At 41.5% G+C, this 25,983-nt stretch overlaps 1 protein-coding gene across 16 annotated transcripts in view; it reads right to left on the bottom strand.

Annotated features, from left to right (window-relative positions):
* CELF2 (CUGBP Elav-like family member 2) overlaps positions 1 to 25,983 on the bottom strand; it is a 536,651-nt gene that overhangs the window by 211,710 nt on the left and 298,958 nt on the right. For 3 of the 16 annotated variants that reach the window (XM_079304447.1, XM_079304434.1, XM_079304445.1), the window contains exon 1: positions 25,044 to 25,335. The exons of 10 other annotated variants lie outside the window; for them this stretch is intronic. In XM_079304447.1, the coding sequence (XP_079160573.1) occupies positions 25,044 to 25,117 (74 nt within the window). In that variant the 5' untranslated portion in view covers positions 25,118 to 25,335. Of the gene's footprint in view, positions 1 to 25,043; positions 25,352 to 25,983 lie in introns of those variants that run through there. 3 more of the 16 variants (XM_079304448.1, XM_079304433.1, XM_079304435.1) reach the window with 3 other exon arrangements.

Here is a 25,983-nt window from a genome sequence, read left to right on the forward strand (position 1 = left end):
AACAGAAGAGCAAAATTAACTCTTCCCTCACCCCTCCCAAAACACAGATAGAAATATTAAGATTTGCTATGAACCACAGTAAAGAGGAGCTACCTCTGAAATAACTGAGGTTATAAAGCAGTGCATGGGGGGGAAAGAGTGCCACACTGCTATGTCATGAAAACATACCTTGCCTTTCACTCACAGACTTTCACAAGCAAAACACAATTAGCCTGGGCTACAGAATCTACAGACCCATCTTGACTTATGGTAATTAGAGCACAGAAAAGAAATTCCAAAAATTTTACTCATCTTGCATGGATAAAAAAATCCTGCTTTTGCAGCAGGGTGCACAAATAGAAAATTACAGTTGATTGTCTTTGCATGACACTTCTGTACACACCAGCAGTGATCTCCTCTCTGAGGTCACCAGTGACACCACCAAGGGAATGGCCTGAAATTGTGTCAGGGGAGGTTTAGGCTGGATATCAGGAAAAGGTTCTTTATCCAGAGGGTGGCTGGGCACTGAACAGGCTCCCCAGGGCAGTGGTCACAGCACAGAGCCTGACAGAGTTCAAGAAGAGTTTGGACAATACTCTCAAATACAGCGTGTGACTCTTGGGGTGTCCTGTGCAGGAGTTGGTCTCAATGTTCCTTAAGGGCCCTTTCCCACTCAGCATGTTCTGTTCTGAAGTGTAAATCACAGAGCTGCAAAGAAACAAAGTTCAAATTAAGCTGCATCTACATAACTCTGTGATGGGTGGTCATCCAGCAGGATTACTGGCTAAATCTGGCTGAACTTCTCTTAACCTGGAATCCAGTGATGCCTCATGCTGGGGAATCTGTACCTGCTTTTATATTATGTCCTTGTGAAACTGCTGGTCTGCACCACTCTGAGGTGACACTAAAAGGGAATAAACATTTTTAGACACCAATAAAACAAAACTGTTTCAACTTGCTTTAAATTTTAGTGCTTTGCAGTTAGTTTTACAGAGCCTGGGGAATTCTGAAGTCTTTTCATGGTTGTGCTCTGTAGACATTTGCTTGTGTTGTGCCCATACACAGCCTTACAGCTGAGACCAGAGTGAGCCTTGAGACAAGCAACAATCAAATAAAAGTGAATTGGGGGAGTGTTTGTAAGAGATGTAAAGAAGAGATTAATTTTCTGTGTCAGGGAAAATTCTGAAGGCACCACACAAGTCCTCTGCAGGTATGTATTGTGCACTAGCACAGTCTGCAGGCCTGATACATGATCATAGCATGGTTCATGTAGCTCATGGATGTTTCTGAGGAAAACATCTACAGAATAAAGAGCATTTGCAGAACAACTGGAACAGGAAACATGAGAACACTGTTATAGAGCTGTATAGTTGAGAACTTGGTAATATCAGCATCTCCTCAGTTTCCCAGGAGTCAGTACCACATGGTGTCTGGTGTGATGAGGAGAGGTAACAAATCTCTTCCACCAAATACTGATATGTTCAGGGGTTTTTTTGCTCCCTTCCCCCAGCCCCAGTGCACAGCACAGAAATCCATCATGTTTCTTTCCAAGCCTCTTTCCCTTTACCAAAAACGCTGATGCTCATATAGAGTTGCATTGGTAAATGAGGAAAGAAAAAAACAACAAAGGAAAAAGAAAAAAATCACCAAGTGTGTATTGTAAAGGAGGGAAGAAACAGGTTTCTTAATAGTTACATACTCATGTAGTGCTTAAATACATGCTTGGACACAACATATTAATATAATGTATTGTATATATTGTATATGTATTCAGGCACATTTTCCTCCTTTCCAGGCCACGCAGATCTGCAAGCTGCCCTGAATGTCAGAGACATCCATGGAGGGCTGCAGATAAGAATTTCAGGCGTAAAAGTACAACTCACAAAATGCATTATTTGGCTGTCAAACCAGGACTTGCTAAATTAATGAAGCATTTTAATTCCCAGATCAACAGAAGCAAAGTTAATTTTGTGAAAGTGTGCTAGATTCCCAACCTATTACTATTAAGACTAACTTAAACCTCATCTACATTCTTCAGGGAACAGGAGAGGAGAATAAACAGAGGTGAAATTAAGCACAAATGTGAAGCAGCTTTTTTTTTTTTTTTTTCAACTGCAGTAATTTTGAGGAAAAAAACTTAAGAGGACTGTTAGCACTAAGACCTAACAGACTGGTCCATCTTCCTGCAGCCTACCAGATGCCATTTTCTTTATAAACACTTATTTTTTTTCTCCCTCTCACCCTACAATGAACAGTAAATGCATTTGGTTTTGCAAAGGTTAAGCCTATATTTCCCAAATTATTATTTGTCTTATAGGAGCTATTCAGACCTTTCATGGATCAGGGTTCCCAGAATTAGGTTTTGTATAAACACACTTCAAAGAAATGGTCTTTTCTCTAAAGATCTTGCAGAGTCTCAGGTCTCAAATGAGTTTGAAATGAGAAACAAATCTACTGAATAAAAGGAACAAATGCAGAACTGGATGTATAGCCTTCCTTTAAAGGAACAATTTTACTTTATATTTAGAAAAGGCATGATGAATTCGATGTTCTAAGACAGAAAGTCTTGGGAAAGGGGGGCAGTGATGAGATGAGACATATGATCTCTACAGGCCAGGGAAGAATTAATTTGGAAGATTTGTCTTGCACTGTCCTTGTGAGTCCTGAGCTCACTGGCTTTGGGACAGAGGGATGGAAGGGCCCTGCTCTTTCCAGTGCTGCACAGGAATCACCAAACAATCTGACCAGGAGGGGAATTGGCTGACATGAAGACACCAAGGTTTGAGTTTCTCATTCAAATCAGGCCAGTGCCCCACTTGGTAGCTTGCTAGCTCACCTGGATCCATCTTTTACACCTGCTTGTACCCCTGAGCAAAGGGTGTTCCTCTGCAGAAAGCTGGTGGACTTTCTGGATAACAGAGACAAGGAAAACATTTTCACCAGAAGTTTGGGAACATAAACCCTAAATCTCCATTCTCACTTTCAGCATTTGGCAAAGAGCTGCCAAGACAAGCCTGCATTTGGGATGCTCCTTTTCCTTTTCCTGAGCTTTCTGCTTTCTAGTTGGCTCTAGGGCTCAGCCTGGACAAATGGGTCAAATGGGACCAGCCAATTAACACCACATTCTTCACCTGACTTGAGATGGATTACATAAAGACAAACCTGACACAAAAATCTGGTCTCATTTCTCTGCAACACATTGGTGCCCCACCAGGCCCTTCAAAGGGAAAGGCCTGAGTAATATTTGACAAATCCAAGATTTATCAGCCCCACTCAGGCATTTTGATCAATGGATGTCTCTAGGATAAGAAAAAGTGGAACCTGAAGGGACAAATGCCCCTCATGTGGCAACCATGGAAGAATTGTTATCTTCTTATACTGCACTAATCCCACAAAAGAAGGTACTCACAAAGATACTTTTAGGGATAGGAATCCAGATCTGGGTTCCCAGACAAAAAGCTCCTCAGATGGAATGCAGAGCACCAACATTTGCTCCAATAACACGTTTCAGAACTGGAGCTTCTCATTCTCCAGTGATTATGGAGGATGCCAAGAAAGATAATCCTTCTTGCAAATACCTCCAAAGGCTCCAGGCTGGGTTGAAAGGACAGTTTTATATTAAGATAAGAACACAGACTGAACTTCACTGGGCTTCAATATCAAATTTTCTTTACCAAGACATTGACACACTTCATAAAACTGTTCAGGGCTCCTCAGAGAAAAAGCACTAAGTTAAAACTAAACCATCACTACTTCCATAGAAAATGAATATGAGATTTAGCAATGTATTTCTGTGCTTGCAAAAATGGGTAGGAAGACTAAAATAATTGTCCTGATTTTCAGTGTCTAACTTTAGACACCCAAATTTGAAAATTTAGGTCATGTGATAGTCTATACTATTTAAATCTCATCCTCTGAATTACTGCAACCTTTTACTGTTCCTGTGGTTGTGATTTTAAAATGAAAACTGTTCATGGTATCAAAATGTTCTGAAAACTACATCCATGTATTCATTGGCACTATGAACGACAGCAACTTCAAACTTGGTGCATTTTATTTTGGAGAATTAACCATTAAGAAAGGCCTCTGCATGCCTGGAAATGCAGAACCTTTGCCAAGTTTATCAATAGACAGAGGCAAAATTGCTGTCAACCTGACCTGGACAATTGCAAAGGGTTCATTATTCATGCTCATTCAATTTCTGGCTGTTTTGCTGAGACAGGGATGATACTCAGTGCCAGCTGAGATGGTGGTTTGGAGATGGACACTTTCCCACTATAAACTGGACCACATCCACTGGCTTATTTCATGCACTGAACAGCTGTTGCAAGAAAAAAAAAAAATCCTGATCCAAGCCAGTGTCCCAGAGGTAAGGGATCCTGTAAAAAGAAATGGCATTCAGATGTAATGTTCATAAAATTATGTTTCAATTTAAATGGCGCTTTGGGAATAGAGAAATACAGACTCCTTTTAACCCTTTGCTTTCTAGCTTTGAAAATAGCCAGACTCGTAGAACTTTGACCCCAAAAGCCAAAAAACCTGCTCTCTCATGAAGTTTGCTACACGAAGTTTCAAAGAAGGAACAAAATTTCCTGAGTGTCTAAGATGCAAAGGTAAGGAGGAAAAGCTATTAAAAACTTCCCTTATAAGTAGGAGGTTTGAATGGTACTCTTAAAATAGTATTTATAATGAACCATAATATTTTAAGGGTGTGCCACTACTATGTGAACATAGTCCCAACTCTTTGGTATTGATTACATAATAAAGATATGTGACAGCTTCTTGCAAACATTTGCATTCATTATTTCCCACTATTATTCAGGTCAAGTATCTTTATCACTAAAGCTGTAGAATAAACCTTATTTATTTTGGCTCATCTGTTTGCTCCCTAGGGAGAAAACGGCACACACAATTAGAAATCTTAAAAAACCTATTTTGCTTGCATTTTCTATGCATATTTAAAGAACTTTCCAAGAACACAACAGTCGGAAAATGGGAGAAACTGCATTTCCTTTGAATCATTCATGCAGTTCTACGCCTTGAACATAAACAATTTTTTCTTTAGTTGTTCTTATTTAAATAATAGACCACCTGTCATACTGCAACAGCATCACAGTAGTTTCCAGAAGTCCAGTAATGTCAGAAACAGAGCAATACAACAATCCTCAGCTTGCCTATTTACCTTGATTTCAGAAAGCTGAGTACACATGATGGTAATGGAAAACACCTAAAGTGAGTATTGCCATGCTGGAAAATTCCTACCCTGCTGTGTACATCCTTCTTACCACTCTGGTTTTTGTGCACTTGCCTGGTCACTCATGTACAGCTGCTGTGGTAACACCTGCTCTAAAGTTGTACCCAAGGTTTTGTCTTTGTGAACTTTTAGGGCTGAAGAACTCTTGAGCAGATGAACTGCACAAGGACTTCTTTGAAAACATCTTAGTGATGTCCTTGCAGATATCCTGGGACTCATAAGCCATCAAGTGCCTTCTGAAGACACAACTGGGTCTCCCACATGGTTTCTGAGCCCCAGAAAGCACAACCTTTATCCAAGTGCAGTCACATATGGCTGTGACTGTCTGCACCACTTTGCAAGGAAAAACTACACAAGAATGCTTTAATTACCCATGCAGCATATTGCATGCTTATATTAATGATGCCTTTACATCTGCACCACAAAAATAGGAGGCACAAAGAGGTTTAGAAATGCTGCAGGATTTCATATCACAGCATCAAACACAATGTGGTTTCTGAACAGACCAGCCTCCAGCTCCTCAAAAAACCCATTCTGTGGGGTTCCATCTTAGTGGCATCCAAAACTCAACTGAAAGGCTCCTATTCCTTCTAAACCCAAGACCTGTATAGGACATAATTTTGAAACAGACAGGAAAGAAAACCCAAACTGAAAAGACATTCCCTCCCCCAGCATCTGCCAGTTTATTTATCTGCCTCTGCTTAAGCTGCTTGGCAAAATAAGAGGCAAATATTGCTGTCAAAAATCAAAGCAAAATCCTAGTCCCTTGGATGGCAAAGGACCAAGAGGCTGGGAACCAGGACTCTGGTGGCCAGTCCAGTGCCATCCAATGAGTCTGGATGCATCTTCAGGTGTGCTTTACATATAATTGTTCACATTCCAACAATTTTTTTTTGCTTGTTGTTTAGACTATATCCTTGCTAAGAGAGGGAGTTACAGGTTTTTGTAGTGTGCTTAGAGTGAAGAGGAAAAGGAGCCCATAGACATCCTATGGCCATCAAAATGCAAAATATTAATAGTTTCCAATAATCCAGTCTATTTTCACCAAGTAAAGACAAACATCAGAAGACTAGGAGAAAGAGAAAACTCCTGCTCTTGCTTGCTCCAAAGCAAGAAGACCAAATCAAGCATATAAGGTCCTGGTTTCACTCAGATAGATTCAATTTTCCTCCCAGTAGCTGATACAGTGCTGTGTTTTGGATTTAGGATGAGAATAATGTTGATAACTCAGTGCTGTTCTGGTTGTAGCTAAGCAGGGTTTACACCAACTCACAAAGACTTTTCAGTTTCTCAGACCTCCCCACCTGTGATGTGGCTGGGGGGGCACAGGGAGCTGGGAGGGGACACAGCAGGACAGCCTACCCCAAATATCCAAAGGGATATTTCACACTGCATGGTGCTCAGTGTATAAACTGGGGGCCAAAGCTGGTTGGGGGCTGCTGTTCAGGAACTGGCTTCAGTCAGGTGGTGGTGAGAAATTCCATTTGTGCAACACTGTTTTCTATATTCTTTTACTATTATAATTCTTTTTGCCATGCTAAACTATCTCATCATATGAATTTTACTTCCATCTCTCCATTATCTCCCCCATTTCACTGGGGGCAAAGGGGGAACAAGCAAATGGGTTAAACCACATTCTCTAAGTTGTTCCTTCACAGATTTGCAATGTGAGAGGTATTATTAAGCTTGGAGAGAGAAGAGAAGCTAGAACACCCCAGAAGGAAGAGATACACAGGAACAGTTGCAATGCACATGCTATTGCATGGATTATCTTTAGGTCTCACATATAGTAAACTCAAAAGGAATGCATCTTCCACAAATGTAAACATTTCTGTTCCAGGGTTGTACTTCTCTAACATCCGAATATTAGTTGTTTAACTGCTGAATATTAGTTGTTTCCCACGTATTGCAATGACACAGTGCAGCTAAGCAAACACCACTACTGCACAAGAGGGTCGGTTTTAATACAGGCAAATGAATTAAACTAGACATAAGCAGGTTATGAAATAATGAGAGAGTTGCCAAGAATCAAAGAAGAGATTGAATTTAACCATTATTAAAATGACAAAACTTGGGATCACCAACTGTAAACAATTTTCATCACCTAATTAAACAGCCCATTAGTGTTTTCAAAAGAGATGGCTGGCGGTGGCCACTTAGAAAAACTGTTGACTTTGCAATGGTTTGTGCTCTGAGTTAATGGAGTTGATTTCAAACAAGCACTTCCCCTTATGCAATTCATTACATTGCATCAAATCCTCTGTGTAATGCTGCTCACACTGGAATATCCAACCTGAGCCTTAGTGCCCAGCACTGGGGCTGCACCTGACAGTGCAGCACCAACCACCCCAGGGATGCACAGGGCACAGGAGCAGGTGAGAGCACTCCCATCACCTCAGCAACCCTGCTGGATTAGGATTACTTTGTGTGCAAAATAATATATGTATGCATATATAAGGAGCTGGGTTTAAGAGCAGGGAAGAAACAAGGGAGGAAACACTACACATCTAATTTTGATTTCATTCTTACACTGAGTTAAACAATGCAAAATGACCAAGCAGAATCTAAAGTATTCATTATGAAGTTACACTGCCAATGAAAAACGAAAAAACCCTTGAGAAAAGATAATTTCTATAAAAATTTTGAAGAATGTTAAGTTCCCACTGACAAGGAATTTTGCAGTTGTGAAGAATTCTCCTGTCCAAAGTTTCTCAGAAGTGTCTAATCACCCACTGGCAATCACGGAATGGTTTTGGTTGAAAGGACCTTAAGGATCATCAAGTCCAACCTCACCACCACGGGGTAGGGACACTTTCTACTGGACCAGATGCTCAGAGCCCCATCCAGTCTGGCCTGGAAAATTTCCAGGGATGGGACATCCACAGCTCCTCTGGGCAGCTTGTTGCTGTGCCTCAACATCCCCTCAGTAAAGAATTTCTTTCCAACATCTGATCTAAACCTGCACTCTCTCTGTTTAAAGCCATTACACCCCTTGTAGTCAACCTCTCTTGTAATCACTTTTGGTACTGGAAGGTGCTAGAAGGCCTCCCAAAAGCTTTCCCTTCTCCAGGTTGAACACCTTTCTCAACTTTTCTTCTAGTGAAGAGTATGTGTGCAATCCCAATCACCTGCTGATCTGCCAAATGCTTCAGTGTGATCTGTGGCAGAAAGCTCAAACACTGCAATTCCCTTCTGTGCCACCACCCATGCCAGAAAAGATGAGCAGAACAAGATCTGCCTGTGGCATGAACAAGGTATTGTAAGAGTTTCCTGGCTATCTATAGAGAACAAAAAGTTAAAGAGAGTGAAGATTTGTTGAACTGTTCCAAATTATTGCGAGTCATTGTTTAGAACAAGCTTTTTCCTGTCTTTATCTCTCTTAAATAGAACTGTATCTGAAAATATATTTGTTTATGCAAATTGGACATCCCTCTCCTATTTGAATTAGCACCATAAGTACATTCTGTATCAGTGCAGACATACTCAATGTATTTAATGTCAACACCACTAGCAATGATGGAGATTGGAAATACTGCTCTGCTTGTTGGCCATGGAATAAATTTGCCAAACAGAATCACTGTAGCTCTAGAGTTTAAATTAATGCAAGCAACACTGTTATCAGTCGTCTTTAGCCTGCCACTCTTAGCTTCTAACAGAAACATTTAGGAATAGGAAGCATTACATCTGGCTACAGCTGCATATTACATGGTCCATTGAGACTTAGATGCTGATGGCTGAACTGAATAACAAACAGCTGGGTATAAATGCAAAGATCAGGGAATCATAAGAAAATGCTTGTATGCTATCTTTGAAGCCTCAAACACAATGATACTGTATTAGTGCTATTAGCATCACAGAATGGAACTGCCTGAGGATCAGCATTCAGCTCCTCAGTGTGGGGAAACACAAACTTTAAGGCAGGTAGTTGCAGACTCCTTTCTGACTGAATATTTATATTCAAACAGTGTATTTTATTAAAAAGTTGATTGTGGAACTAACATTAATCCTGTCTGCAGTGCCAGACAAAAGTCAGCCTTCCTCAGGAGTTATGGGACATAATTCCTCTTCACCCTTGGGAAAGTCCTGAGGATCTTTCAAAATTAGCAAACATGTTTTCAGTGCCACTGGAAATTTATGATACAAATATCTGAAATGGGACAAGCTTGATTCAAGCCAATTTACTGAAAATTATGTTCCACTGCCCCACAGGTCTAAGAATTGCTATGAAGGAAAACCAGGCAGCAGAGTTTTGGTGTGACCACAGTGATGGGTCTTCCAGCTGTCCTTCAGGTGTTCCCTGAAGCACAAGCTGCTGTACAATCCTTGCAGCTCTGCAACTTCCACTGGAAGAGGATTTTATTTTTGAGATAAAGAACAAATGAGTGTTATTCTATTAAATTTACTATACAGACTGCACGTTGTCAGGAGTGACACTTGATGTGACTGTCTGGCCTACAAAGCAATAGCACAGAAATCATCAAAAGACCTCTCGAAGGCAACTGAAGAACAAAGACAAAAAATCCTGAGCGTGGCAGAAGACCTAAAAATTGTCACTAATTGGCACAAGGGAAGAAAAAAATAGCTTGTAGGCCCTTTTATAAATAGACTGTTTGTTTAGTAAGTGAATGTGAGTAGTCTGGACTTGTAAAACCTAGAAACCTGTTTTCCTGCCTAATGGGACATCTTACAGCTCAAAGGACACTTTGTTAACTCTTGTCCAACTCTACCAGAATTAGAAGGGAGGGGAATGCCTGGGGAAGGGGATAAGCACCCAAGATGAGTGAATATAGGTGTAGAATAAGGAAAAAATGAAGAACACCTCTCCTTGTAGCTTCTCTCATAGAAAATGTGTCTCCCTGTACTGAAGGTCCTTAGTGAAGGTTCCCAACTCAGGAATATGGCTACTCACATTTCTTAAGTAGTTTAAATATAAAAGAGATCTCCCCAAAGATCTTCTGAAAGCCCAAGGAGACATAGTTTTGATTCCTCAGACAAGACTGAACAGGCTTGAAACTGCATTTTGGATTCCAATGGAGAAACAGATATTCAGGAGGATGGTGGAGATGATTTGCTGACCAAATGGAATGCTGGGTGGTGTTGCAAGCAGAGAAAGAAAATATATTTCCAGTCTGCCAAAGTTAACATGGCAGACTTATGATAAAGAAGAAAGAGAGAAAAAATGATTCTTTAAAGGAAATTGATAATTATAGAAACACATCATAGTTCTTGGGCCTCAGGAGATGAGAGAAAAGGTGAGAGGTGGCATGGTATAGAAGAACAACACACATTAGAAGCAGGCATAAACACAGAACTTTGCACCTTGACAGAAATCCATCATAAAAATAAAAGAAAAGTGGGTTATTTTCACTAACTGGAGTACCAGCACCCTTTGATCTGTCCAGGTCTTGAATTACTATGTAAGAAGAAATTCCCACCACGATGCCAAAGTGGGTTTAACTTCAGCAAAGAAAGTTGCTTCAGCTTCTCTACTGGAAACATCCTCTGCCAATGTTGAAGACAGCTCTGAGAATTCAGGAGCATTAAAGAGGCTAATGTACTTGAGCTTTGTTCTAATTACTTTTCTTAATAAGTTTTGCTGGACCACTAAGAATAGATGCTGTCCTGGGAACTCCAGCACTCAATCACCACAGTGATCCTGGGCATTGCTTGCAGCAATCAGGGAGCAGAACTTGGAGGCAGAATTATCAACTTGGGCAGCAACTGCATAAAGTATGTGGCTCTAGCTGCCCTTATTGCCACCTGACTGCAATATGATGTTGCCCAGAACACTTTCCACATAAATTTAAATGGTCATAAACAGATACCTAATTAGACTTACACTAGGTCATCCAAATTATTTTTTACAATTGATTTTAACAATAATTGTGAACCTGGGAAGGGCAACCAAATTATGACTTCCTTTAGCATAATAAAAAAACCCCGAAACAATCAGCTTGAAAGGAAAGAAGTAAAAACACATTAATTTTAGTCCAGATTATTTGTGCTTCCAACAATAATAAACTTCTACATTTCCACATCTACTCTCATGGATTTACAGGCATTCAGGATCATCCCTTATTTATCTATTTATTAGCATTATGTGATCATTCAACACCTCTATACAGTAAATAATAGAACCAATAACAGGATGTGCCTTTCTATTTAAAGGCATTTATCTCCCTGTTACCAGAGAGAAACTCCACTTTCAGAGAAGATTCAAATGCCCCACTTATTGGAGGGAAAACCCTACTCAGAGCTGAAGTTCAAAAGAGAAAAATGAAGGCCTGGATGTTATGAACACAGGTGATTGATGCACTGTGGTTTCATTAATTTCTACTCCATAAAGCAAACTACAGGAGATCAGGATTGGCTGTCTCCACCTGGAAACTTTTATTTAAGTTTCCAGTGCTTGTTTTACACAGAAAATCAAGGCCATGTATTCTCCTTTCTACTTCTGGTTCCTCAGCTACTGGAATAAAAATGGTAACACTGATGTTGGGGAGAGATGTTATATTGAGATCTGCAGTTTGAACAGCAGCACTAAAACACCTCAGTGTCCAGGAGAACATCATGAAAACAGCATTTTCAGTATTGTTGTTTTTCTCCTGAAAAACATGGCTGCTCCAGCATGGTGTGGTAGGATGTTTCAACACCCATGTTATGATCTGTCTAATAAATCTTTTAATGTTGCCACCAGTTGTGAATTAAATCTCAAACTCATGAAAATATTGTAAATAAGCAAACAGAGTAATTATTCCAACTTTATTTATACTGATCTGAATTACAAATTTTAGTTTGACTAGTTTCAATGGCACGCTAGTAGAAATAACAGCACTAGCTTGATTATCAAAAGGCCTTAATTTTCAGTGAAAATGCTCTACTGCAGGCTAACAGTGCTGGTTTCCTGTATCTGAAAGCTATGGTACTGGGCCTTATAGTTTGATTTTTATAAGCCTTATAATGAGGGTGGAGAGGATATACATTCCATTCTTCAGCTGCATTTTTGTTCCACAAAGACTGCAATTTTCAGTCTCTTGAAAATGTAATTATAGATAATGTTTGCATCAGTGGCAAGAACACAATGAGCACATGGGGCATGAAAACTCCACTCAAATCACATCCTCTTAGGTTACGAAGCTTGTCTTCTGCCAAGAGTGGAGACATTTCAACAAGCTAATGCTCAGTATGAAAAGGATAGTGGTTTATACTAACCCCTACATACATTCTGCTTTTACTTTTCCCATTATTCTACTCTTTGCATAGGGAACCTAAATAAACCAGAACAAAGATTAATTGAAGTTACTTGGAAAATTTGAGGTCTATAAAAATAATTTGTAATACAGCTGGTAAAAATGTAGAGGTGTACACCTTGATCAAATAATCATGCCTTTTGCAGTACAGTAAATCTAGAACAGAACAAAAAGATGGCAAGTGAAAAGATATTAAGGTTGCATGAGGGGAAGTCACTTTGAGACAAACCAACCAGCTTCAGTTTAGAAATGAGACTGAAGGCTGCTTCAAAACTAATATGATCAAGAATTTCAGGAAGAGAAATCACGCATTCAATTTGTTCAGAAGACCCAGAAGAGTAAACAATTTTAGGGTAAAATGAAATATATGTATCTGATATTAAAAAATAAATCTGTATCAGAGTTCTGCTTCATGTAAGTTAATTGTATCGTAAGGAAAAGTGATTTGTGCTTCTCTATTCAGCATCTACCTCAGCAGTAAACCAGAATCAGTTTGAGACACAAGTGATCTTGATGCTACTGTTGTGCTACTTTCAACACATCCATCCCTTGGAGTGCTTTGTGCTCCTTGATTAAGAAAATAAACCTGCTATCTAAACAAGGCTTTAGACACAGAAAGAACAACCTACACAGTGCCCACAAGACTCAGAGATGTGAGGACAGGCAGACCCAGGACTTGATGCCACAGAATATTCCAACCAACACAAAGGATGAAAACAGAGGGCATTCAGCCAGCAAGAACCTCCTCTCTCTAAAGCCCACAATTTAACTGCAGGTGTTTTGATGCCATTAAACTTAACATTGTAACAGGTCAAGATGACTTTTTAAAAATAATTAACAAAATAAAAATAGAAGGATAAATTAACACCTTTAAAGCCCTGAAGGCAAATGAGGATAACCCCACAATGCATTGTTATCAGCCATAACTTTCTCTCCATTTCATAGAGCACTGTGGTTCTCAGTGTTGGGAGCCAGCACTAATTGTGAGTCCTAGCATGCAGCTACCAAAATACTTGTCTTCCAGCAACCCCGGGGAGAAGAACACAGTTGTGTTTCAGAAGCAAAGAGGAGAATCAGACTTAAGCTCTTGTCACACTGAATATGTCCAATCAACATAAATTCTTTGTCTTTATTTGTTGGCGGTGCGTTTGGATCACAGATACAGAGCTTTGAAATCAAAGGGAGCCTGCCCATGGACTCAACGAGCTTTGGATTCAGTCCTTCATTTATTTATAACAACCAGTCTTTCTGGAATATTTGAGCTGATTCTAAACCACTCGTTTTCATTGAGTTTAACCACCAGTTTTGCTGTATAAAAAGTCAAGTGCTTAGGGAAAAGGTTGCAATCTACCCAGGCCTCAGTGTGCTCCTGCAGCATCACCTGCCTTGGTGCTGTTTGTATTTACTGTAAAGGGGAATGCTGCTAATGAAAATCTCACCTAAAGAAGAATCTGTCTGTCAAAACTCTAATTTGGGTGGATTGCTTAAAATTTAAGTCCTACTGAGCCTAACTAGGTCTTCTTTCAGTGCTCAATATTCCTGGCTGAAACTCCCCAGCTTGTCACACAGAATTAACAGATGCCCTTGAGAAAGGCATGTTATGTAGATCCACAGTGATTTGCATTGGGTAAGTAGGGCAACTTGTGGTTGTGGGAAAAAAGGAAACAACATGATAGTATGGTATTTGGCTCACAACTTGTAGACAAGACTGTTTAAAAAACAGAGCTGGGAGAACCTACTAAAACATCCACTACAAAAATGCAAGAAAAACTACTATACTCTGTCAAGCAACAGATTCCCAGAAGACCTAGAAAATCACAGGCAGGGCTGCTAATTCCAGTCTGCTGGGTCAACAAACACAGACCAGAAAGGCTGGTCATGCTTTCAGGGACTTTCAAAATTTTAATCACTGTCTGGATAGTAAGAATATAAAATCATTAAGCACTTCAGATCTAAATTCTAGGTGGTTCTCTCTGAGTTCAATAGGTTTCTTGTACTTATCAAAGAAGGAAGAAAACAAAGTAATGTTTTGCAGGTATTTGTAGGAACTTCATCCACCAGAGAAGCAGGGAAGGAATCACATTGGTGTTTTTGTGGATATTGAGAGGATGGTGATAAGAACCACTCTGCTTTGCTCTCCCTTAACTCAAAAGGTAGAAAAGGGCAGGGAAGGCTTCTTGCTTGTTCCATGGATGGATCAGAGCAGGCTGAAGGCTCCCAGCATTTTAAACAAACGTAAACAGGGCAAATTGCATATTTGAGGGACAGAGAAAAATATGCCATGAAGTGGTAAGAGACTGGAAAAAGAGTTTTAGCTATGTTGAAGGATTTTTAAAGTGCTACATGATAAGCTTCTTCACTGATAAAAAAAAAAAAATCCAGCTAGATCTTGAGGGCTTTCATTATTTACAGCATATTATTGAATTGAATAAAATTGTTTGCTGTTCTTGGCAATGTGATTATTTGCTGCTAAATATTTACACCTTTTTTTTTTTTTTTCCCCAAAGAGTTTAGGGAAAGAAGAGGGAAGTTGATTTATTTTTAAGTTTCCATGAAGCCTTCCAGGTTCACATCCAGAAATCATCAGCAGCATTTTTACATTTTCTGGGATTTGGGGCTTTGCTGAGCTTAAAAGTAAAACCTTCATTCCTGTTAACACAAATGATGCTCCACTTTTTTAAATACAACATTAATTTTTAAATTATTATTTTCTCTGCTAAGTAGTCCTGAATTTGCATCTTATATGAAAGCCTTGCCTAAATACATACCTTTTTCTGCTCCACAGTATTTATTTTACCCAGAGGCCTGGCATCTCTTAACTGCAAATTCACTCTGTATATGTGGCTCCAAACCAAACAGGAAAATCAGAGGCCTGAGTGGCTGAAGTCAGCAGCAGTCCTTCCCACTGCCCTTCCCCTGAGAAGCAGTGGAGAGCCAAGGGGTGCTTAGAGACCTTCAAATCCTCTGAATGCCAGCAAAGTAAAGAAGTCTAAGCATCCCCTGATGAGGAGGTGAGGACAGACAGAGCAGAGGCACAGAATCAGCCAAACAGCCTCCAGCTCCTGCAGAGATTCCAGGTAGCAATGTGGGCATCTGAACAAGCTGACAATTGCAACTTTCTGAATTCCAGAGTGTCTCTCTTGCTGCAATTGTCCTGCTGTTCATCAGCAGAGACAAACAGGCAGCAATGAGGCTGCTGCAGCACCTCCTCCCAAATCCCATAAACTGTGTGTGCGGGGGAAGAGTGACCTAAGGAGCCTGTAATAATACTTTGAAAACACAGACATCAGCCAGTGTTCTTGAAGACTTTTTGGGACACATTGTAAGTGATATTTCTTTCTGGGAAACAGGTCTCATTCCTCTGTGAATGTTGGTTTCAAAGGAAGGGTTTGCATAGGATGTTGAGAGTTACTGCTGTCTTATTTCCAATGACAATGAGAACTCTTTGTCAACATCTATATGGACACACTGAAAGTCACTGCAGGAAGAAAAAAGGCTCAAAAATACCCAGAATCTGACCCTAAATCATTATGTTCTACAATATATACAACAGCATATACAAACCTTCCAGTGAAATAACCTAGGAATAGCAAAGACATGGGAATCATAAGAAGATAGTGAAACTCCAAGCTTTTCCTATTCTACACAGCCTTGTCTTGAAGATAAATAAATGTGGACTACCAAGCGAGATACTAGGCTGCACTTAGGGGACAATGAAATCAGGCAAACCCAATTGTTTTAAAAAACTGTAATATAGTGCTGGACTTTCTTCAACTATATCCAAGCACAGTTATGAAGCTGCTGCATTTACTCTCTTCTCCACAGACAACAAACCAACTTAAAAAGGGAAGTTGTACTCTATCTTCTGCAGCCAAAGAATAGAGATATCTGTGAAAGCTGAGAGCCCTCAGGCATTGAGATGAATCCTCCTCTCTGGCAAAAGGAAAAAGATTTGATAGGAGGAGTAGAACCCCCCCTGTCCCAACCTGAGATGTGTGAACATGCCTCAAATGAATACCTGCCTAACTCAAACTGACTTATCTCCCACTTCATCATCAAGACAGGCACTCTGCTAGCAAGGTAAAACAGTATCTGCAAAGTTATTTGCCTCATGTTTCCATGTTGGAGTTCACTCTGAGGAGAGAAATGAGAAAAAGCTGCACAAACCACGTAGACGACTGCAATTCATCGTTCGGAGCTGGACAGGCTGGCACGGGATGCAAAGCCCAGCATTATGCATTCCTCATTCAAGCCAAGCTCCTGGAAACCCAGCGGAAGTTTGGCTTGAACACGGACTACAGGCTATGGCTGGTAATAAAACATCAGATAATAGTGCTTTACGTGTCCAGAGAGGTTCTTTTTTTCTAAGAATTGCTTCACTTGTCATCGATTTTTCCACATCTTGCAAAATTAAATGCTAATTTTATTCCTTCCTCTTCCCTCTGGTCCCCTCCCACTCAATACTGATCTCCAGGAGGAGCTGGCAACACTGAACCTGCTGGAAAAAGCCAGTGCTCACCTGGCAATCCTAAAAATTCAGTGCTTCGAGGAAGAAGTTGAATGACGTGGGTCAGATTAGGACAAGGGGAATGACTTCTGCATTTTTTTCCTGGAGAGGTCATCCAGCTCATCTGTGGTTATTCCTTAATTTAGCATTTCTGGTTTTGTGGTCAAATCTCTGAACATCTTCCCAATCAAGATATTTTCTGGAATCAATTTTAAAGACTAAATGCATACCTAAAGTAATAGTCGCTGGGATTTCCTGAACTCTTTTTTTTTTTTGCATCTCTTTTCTTTTTCCTATTTGTTTGCTTGGTTTTTGTTTTGGACAGCAGGGGTTTAATGTAGTTTGGATAGAGCCATTAGAATATGAGAAGCTGGTTTCTAAGCAATAAGTTCTTAAAAGACAAAATTAAAGTAAATTAAGAAAAAAATTGAAAGTTCATTTACTGACTAATGAAATTATCAGCTTTTCTACATGTTAATAGAGTGACACTGCAGATAAAATGAAAGAGTATTTTTATTTCCCTGGAAGGCACAACAAGGGCATCAAGTTTACTAAAACTCATGGTGAAATCAAGAGAAACCACAGCCATGTGACTTGCAATTTCCAGAGCATCTTGTATGAGAACCAGGAATAGAACAGGGTTTTCTTTAAGCAATATCCACTGGGTATGGAGCATGTTTGACAACATTTCAAATTCCTAATGCTCGTTCTACATTCCATCTGTGTTGAAATAAAAAAAAAAAAATAAAAGCATTTATTGATAAAGGGCAGGACCAGATGTCTCTCTCACTAGCAATGAATTGCAGGCAAAGGCTGACAGAGCCAAGCAATTGAATGAGCCAGGAAAAAAAGAGAAAAAAAAAAAAAAGAGAAGGGAATAGATCACTTGATTTTGTAGATTTTCAAATGCAGTTATGCTCTTCCAGAAGCTAATAATTTTCAACTACTGGGCCTGTTTCAGACAAATGAAGTGCACTTAATCTCACACTAGGCCAGAAACCATCACTGGACCAAGTGCCACTGGACCAACAACACAAGTGGGTCAAGCAAGCTGTGAATATTTGGGGCTCTTTTGCATCTCTGAGCATTGGTGCAAAGCTTTTGAAGAGCAAGAAATGGGAAGAGCACTAATATATTAAGCAAGAAGATATTGCCATGCCTTTGGATTAAGAGGGTGATGGATTTTCATTATTTTTCAGGGTTATGAAAAAGATCTCTCTTGTCAGCTGTGACTTGCAATCAGGCTGGAGCTGCTCCAAAGCAGGAGCATAGGAGGTAGGAACAGAGTACAAGGGAAAGCACAGCACAGCCTGGGACTGAAAGGGTGGTAGTTCTCCTGTCATGGAAATAACAGGGTGCTAAAGGGTGTTTGTGTTCAGATATTCCTCTCAAAAATCTCTACTGTTGTCTAGGAGTGAGTACATTGAAGTGGAAAGACACTGAAAAAGTTGTAAATTAATTTTCCAATGAATTATGACCTCTGACTGTTGGGACAGTGTTAGGCTTTTCTGACAGGACTACATTTTTTTTTTTGTCACACTAACCCACATGGAAAAAAGAAAACAATAATAATGATAAAAAAATAAAAATCAGTAGAACACTAGCGCCATTTTCCTGAAAAAGCAATAGCTACATCTCTGGAATAACCATAATTACTCTAAAACCCCAGGGTAAAAGCCACACAACAATTTAAGAAATGAAGAGGGATGTGAAAATCATAAAGCACAATTCTCAGGTTGCTGTTGTTGTTTCCCTGGCAAACCTGAAGTGGCTCACTATGCACAGGCTGAGGGGAAATCAAGGACATAAATTCCCTGCATGCTCCTCTGCAGGGTTTGAGTCCATGCCTGGTGCAGTGGGGAGCAGGGAGAGATGGGCACAGCTGGGCATTCTGTCTCCTTCCAGGGAAGCCTGGACACAGCTCTGGGCATCCAGACCAAGCTGAGCAGAAGTGGGCAGGAGCACATCCCTTCCAGCCCAACCCTGGAGCACTCACAGGTAGGGACTAAACCTCTCCATGGTACAAGCCCCAAGCCCTGCCCTCAGCTGTGACAACGTGCTGCCCCTGGGAGTAAGTGATGGGTAAAATCACAAAATCTGGCCCAGGAGGCTGGTGCAGGATCTTTCTCACAGCTCTCACACCAATGCTTGTTTTGAAGCATTGCTTTTGAACTTGACTTTAAGTATTGCCACCATTTGGCAGGCAAGGGAGAAGCTGTCCCAGGGCAGAGAACACACTCAAGACACTCAGCCTTCTTCAGCTGAGTCGTAAGAGGCAAGAGAACGCAGCTGTTCTCATCCATATAAACTATTTTTTTATATTTGTGTAAATGGAAAGGAAAAAAAAAATCACCAAATAGGCACTATTGGTACAGTAGGCAACTCCTTTGTGAATTGGCTCATTTAGGCATTCATTTAAATACAGTAATTAAGATTTAACACAAAACAGAAGCTGCTTTCAGATGTCATTTTGAAGGCCAGATGATCTCCTCTTTATTAATATTATAATTTTAAACTATTGTCAGCTGAATTTTCAAGAATCAAGCTGTGAGCAAAGAGAATACACTACTGAAGTGTGTCCTATTTACGTAACCCAGCCTCAATGAAAAAGGGAGATTGATTATAAATCTGTGATACACAGGATGGAGAACTGCACCACTAAATCTCGGGGTGTTTTATCTGCATGTTAGGAGGGAATTTATACCTTCAGCATCTGCCATTCACCTTTTCTATTTAATACCATATGGAAGAGCACAACAGCGATTAAGGCAACATATTTCTGAAAACCTTTATGAGAAAACCAGCAGCTTACTGCAAATGAAAAATGAAATCCTGAAGGGAACACAAGCACTTCTCCTCCTTTCCACAGCCACGGAGAACACAGGAACGTGTTGGAAAGCAATTAAAGTGTGATGATTCTAAAGGGGAATAATTATTTCACAATTACTTGAGAACATTACATTTATTGCACCAATTAGTTTTTATTTTCCAAACAGGCATTCTTGTTTCTGCATTTTTCTTGTACCTATGAAAGTTTTTCTTGTTCTCCCACTTCTTTTCTAAGGAAGGCTTAGCCTTGCTTTTTATATTCCCTATTTTGTGACTTTAGCCTCTGGTTAACCTTGCCCTGCCACCAGTTTGTTTTAATCAAAGGAAAACATGTCAGGAGATGCAAGATACACTGCAACTATATGAACACACAAGAAATAATCCCCTATAGGAAACACAGTGTGTGGAAATGAAGAAACAAGAAAGAAAACCAAAACGTTGCCTCTCCACTTTAGAGGGAAGTAAGTTTTTATTTGCTTTTACTATAAAACAGTGATTTCTCTGTAGAATGTTGTCTTGCCTGATTGTACTCTTTCCATGCCAGGTGCTTTTAAAAATTAAAAGATTTTGTACACCTTTCCCCTGTATCAGTTAGCTCAAATATTCTTATAGTAATCCATGAATTAATCATGAAATTTGAATAGTCCAAATGCTCATAAGGTATCAAACATCCTAAAATGCCAATGAAATATTTAGAGTTATCAAAGTTGTTACAGCAATCATAACTGATGATTAATTTGGATGATGAATACGTGTGGGGGAGTCTTAAAACTTGTGAGATCATATCATAGGAAGTGAAAGATATATTTAAATATTGATGTGCTGACAGTTACCGTAGGTTAACTTCTGAATGAGATTCTAGAAAAGATGATGGGGAGAAGGACACCATGAAATTGCAATTACTTAATAGACATCCAAAGAGTTATTTTCCTTTCTGAAGCTATTTGGTAACAGTCAAAAATTTTTTTTTTGCTTTGCTTTTCCTCAGTAGTGGCCCAAGAAATCTGTCATGCAAGTAACAAGTAAAAGTCATAATACTTAAAATAAAGCTGTTACTGAATCAAAGAATAAAATGCCACTATAAGGATGAGGCTGTGGTTGTAAAAACACCCAACTGTCTATTTTCAGTTAGGAAATCATGGTTTGATATTCTAGATATTAAAAAGACCAGAGAGTAGAAAAAATATTTTTGACAGGATGTTGAGTTTCCCTATAGTTAAGTTTAAAAACATAAAAAAATTATCTCCAGCTTTTTGCTTAAAAAAAAAAAAAAAAAAAAAAAAAAAAAAAAAAAAAAAAAAAAAAAAAAAAAGTCCTATACTGCAGGTTTACTGCAGAAAATGAACTTCTGGATTTTAAAGTGTGAGCATGTTCTGTGAATGATGACATTTTTTATTTACTAAAGAGCGAGTACAAACAAAAAGCATCAAAATTTGATCTTTTTAATCAGCATATTGCACATATATCTGATTTTGACTAATTTTTGATTACAAGAGAAATAAATTCAAGGGCTAAATATTTTTTTTTACATTATTGCCTTGTAACCCATGCAGCTGCACGCACACTGTTGAAGCATAATGTATCTTATTGGCATTATATCCAGCTACCAAAAATTAGAGTAAAATTTGAGTTTGTTTCAGTAGTAACAAACACTTACACTCATTTACATTAAAGGTAATCCCAGGCACTGAAATGTGGAACATGGAATGGAAAAATCTTCTGCAGTATTGCAGAAATCAACACGGGGGGTTTACAACGATGAGTATTTAATCCTCAAAGCAACCACTTCACAATCATCCAGTTGGCATGTACATGTAAGCCAGTGAAATCAGCAAATTACATTGAACACAGATTTTATAACCTCACATAGTAACCACTAACCCTCTCCTGCCCAAATGCACACACACATTTCAACTATATGTTTCACCTACATGTATCTATGTATTTTTCTCAGAACTGCTTCTTCCCCGCAGTGCACGACAGCAGTCAAACAATTCCTGGTCCTTCCCAGAGCACTCACCAAGCAGGGCTCTTTTTACCATGGTTAGAGCATCCAGCTTGCCATCTGTCCTCAAGAACAGAAGTTCATGCATCTTTATGCTTCATATCTTAGAGTATCTATTTGTCAATGCCATGTCATTAATTAATTTTTACTAGTAAATTGCCATTCAGTCACTAACCAGGTACACTGATGCCATGCATATAGTTTAATTATACACAGTTATGCTCAATGGAACTGATATTCTATTTTATTTCTGCTTAGCTATATAGTAACAGCAGTGAAATTTGAAAGCAAGCAACATTTAAGAGCCATTAACATTCTCACAGAGGTAAAAGCATTTTAACTTTGCAGTTATCAGGCTGGTGGTTAACTTTCACACTAGGTATGCACTGAAAGTTATTCCTTGAAAAATCCGCTTTTTCTCGCTCAATGAAATAATGGATGATTCTGAAAGTAAATCCCTTTACAAATGATTTTTTAAATTTGCAAAGATGTGCAAGTGATATTGTATGCTACCAATTCCCTAAAACATCTGATATGCCACCAGCATATAAAAAAAAAAAAAAAATCAAAAGGAGGAAAATCTAGTTTTGCCAATTTGTGCTGTGAAAGAGAAGCATTACACATATATTTTGCTAATTGCCCTGCTCTAAAATAGGAAATTCCTTTCTGCTGGTGACTGAACTGAGCTACACGGACTGGCTGGAGCAGATGGCAAGGTTAAAAGTTTTGTGCAGCGTGGTAACTCGGAGCGTGCTCTCGGATGCTGCCCCCACCCCGCCAGCGCTGCCGGCGCTCGCCTGGGGGGCCACGAAAGGGGAAGGTGCTCGTGTGCCCCTGACCCCTGATGCGTAATCAAACTGCATCCTCCTCACCACTGATGAGTCCAGAGAGCTGGGGACTTGCAAATAAATATATGTTACCACTTGGCTAAGAAGGACAAGATAAAGATGGTTCTAAACAGCGAATGCCAGAGTGTTAGAAAGGCAGCGCAGCAAAGATCTCGCACACAGCATTTAGTTTCAAGACTATTTTTGTTAGGCATAGAAGCTCCCTTAGTTCATGGCAATTTAGCCTCAATATTAATTTGCATGCGTGACACACGATCCCTTGAAATCAGACCATCTCCACAATTACTTAGACCAGCAGCAAAGCAAGGTTTAAAGCAAGGAAGAAGCTCACATCACGACCACTGATGATACAGGAGGTAAAGTTTTTTTTCCCACTCAAGAGATTACTTAGTCACCCCTCCCCCTGCCAAAAATGCATGAGGATCCAGCACCAACCCTACAAGGACGTGTGCATTTAACAACTCCATTATCAAACTTCTGTATTTCAAGACCCACTTAGGAGCTGACATTTCTCTAGACTAATTTTTGTATCTTTGGACACACATTAAGCTCTGCATCTAATGAACACTGACTGTGTTTCAAGCTGTGTTAAAATATATTATGGATGCTTCACAGAGAAAAGGACTATGAAGAGAGCAATGCAGAAGAAAGAGTTTGACATGGTACTCCCCCACCTCGAGGGGCAAATTTGAGATAAAGTTATACAAGCTTAAGTGACAACAGGGCATCAGCAGCCACAGCTAATAGTGCCTTTGAGCTTGGAGATGTTTGTTAGCAGGATCTCTTCTGACTGCCTGGAAGGACAGCAGGTAGAAAGTCTAATCAAAGCTGAGATGATGAAAATAAGGAGCAGTTTGGCTGTGGCAGGTCTCTACAGAGGGCTGCAGAGCAAGATATACCAATGTTCAGCTGCTACTTTGTACATAATGGGCAAACCTCTGCCAGTTTTCTGCAAAACGGCAGAAATTGACAGCACTTGTACCAAAACTGACTAGCGCCAGTAAAACCCGGAATTTTACAACGGGAAGAGCGAAACACAGCACAGAACTCTTTCGAATTTAAGATCACAAATTTAAGACCAGAGGCAGCATTTACACACTTGGCTGTCCTTCAAGGACTGTAAAAATAGTGTAAGTCATCTGCACCAAGTAGCTTCCCCCCTGACTCTTGCCCCTCTCCCACACACTCACTAAACCTCAGCTGTCTGAACAACTGGCCACCACTGAATGTCTCCATGCAGAACGCTGCTGGTGCAAAGGAAAGCATTCCACCTCAGAGAAAGTTTGGTTGTCAGTAAAAAAGGCAATAAAAGTTTGAATAGCCTTAGATGGGGGCACAGTATGCAACCTGATTTGTGCAAATTGCAGGTAACGCTCCCTGCTGCACACACGGGTTTATTTACACTTGTAACTTAAGCGCTGCCTCAACCAGAACAGTTTCAGTGCAGAGCCAATGCCAAAGCCTCTCGCCTCATTCTAATGTAACTCAAACCACGTTTGTCATCCTGAAGAAGAAAAAGCAACAAAACAAAAGATATTTTGGATACTGTAAAACAATGCCGCACAGTCCTCACACTTCATATCTTTCAGCAGATGTCTATTTCATCATTTCTAGCTTTTACTTTTTCATACAAGACTTAGGTTACCTGAAAATACCTGTCAATTGGCAATGCCCAAGAGGATGATAATAGAAACTTTCAGACCGAGATTAACAGAGCAGAGCCGGGCTAGGGGAATACTTCTCCTTCTGAAATTCCAGCACTCAGCGCCTTCCAGTACACCTCATCCCAACTTCAAGTGGAGGTAAAACAACCATCCTCACCCTAATTAACACTCGCCGTACCAGGCAGCTGTCGGGGACGGTATAGGGGGGGAAAAAAACCCCAGCCAAATCCTTGCGTTCTGCCTGGTACTCCCTGTGGATGCTCAGCATTTCATCTGAATTTTAAAACTGATGAAAATTTGCAGGGGCATTTTTATTCTGCCGGGGAGGGGTGGTTAGAAGACACGGGTGGGTCCGGGCTGGGTGCAGGGGACAGGTGTCTGTGGAGGGCTGCGCTGGGCACGGAGGGGAGAGCGCTCAGCTACGCGCCAGCGATGCGCGTTTCTCCACGTTGCATCATCATCATCATCAGCGGCAGCCGAAAACCCCCGCGCCCGCCGGCACCGACCTGCGGGACGCTGAGCACCCGGGAGGGGGCACGACACGGAGACCACCAGTGACTTGGGAAGGAGGGGGTGGCTGGGGGCAGGAGCCGCCGCTCCCCTCCCGCGGAAGGGCGGAGGGAGCCGGCCGGAGCAGGGGCTCGGTGCCGGGCGGTACCCGCAGCCGGGGCGGGGGGGACCCGCCGGCAAACCCCGCCGCCACTTACATTCTGTCAGAGACCAGCAAGCGGCCGTCGACCATCATCTCCGGAAGGAAATCCAGCTTGAACGAAGAAGTCATGCTGGGCTCCGGGGGCGCCGCGGCGGTCGGCGGGAGGATGCGGCGGGGCGCGGCGGATCCCACAACTGCGCCGGGCGGCGGAGCGGCAGGCACAGGTGCGGAGGCCTCCCCGCGGCAGCCGCCAGCCCCGGCAGTTGTCACATTTCTCTCCCCCTCTCGGTTTTTTCCGCCAATCCCCTCCGAAATCGACTGCTGAGGCAACTGTCGGTGGAGCGCCAGGTGCTGAGCGGGGAGGCGGAGCCATCTCCCCGCTGCGGCTCCCCGTTAACCCCTGCGCCCCCGCCGCCCCGGGAGAGGCCTATTGCCGGGCCGCAGTCGGGGGGCTGCCCGCCCGGGGCTCCGCTGCTCCGCCCGGCCCGGTCCGGGGCTGCCGGGACCCGCCCGGAGCCTCCGCAGCGCTGCCGGCCCGGGGCCGAGGGGGGCGAGCCCGGCCCGGGGGCAGCGGCCCCGGAGCCCCGGCGGCACTGCCCGCCGCACACGGGAGGGTTCTCTCGGGCACTGCCCGCCGCACACGGGAGGATTCTCTCGGGCACTGCCCGCCGCACACGGGAGGATTCTCTCGGGCACTGCCCGCCGCACTCGGGAGGATTCTCTCGGGCACTGCCCGCCGCACACGGGCGGGTTCGCTCGGGCACTGCCCGCCGCACACGGGCGGGTTCGCTCGGGCACTGCCCGCCGCACACGGGAGGGTTCGCTCGGGCACTGCCCGCCGCACACGGGCGGGTTCTCTCGGGCACTGCCCGCCGCACTCGGGAGGGTTCAGGCGCTCCCCAGCCCGGCTGGGAGCACTGGGAAGGTTTGGTCAGGTTCTGGGTGCGGGCTGTCTGCGCTCAAACTCCTGCCATGCAGACCTTGGCGGTGTTTTG

This window comes from Erithacus rubecula, assembly GCF_903797595.1.
Source record: "Erithacus rubecula genome assembly, chromosome: 4".
Classification (NCBI taxonomy): Eukaryota; Metazoa; Chordata; class Aves; order Passeriformes; family Muscicapidae; genus Erithacus; species Erithacus rubecula.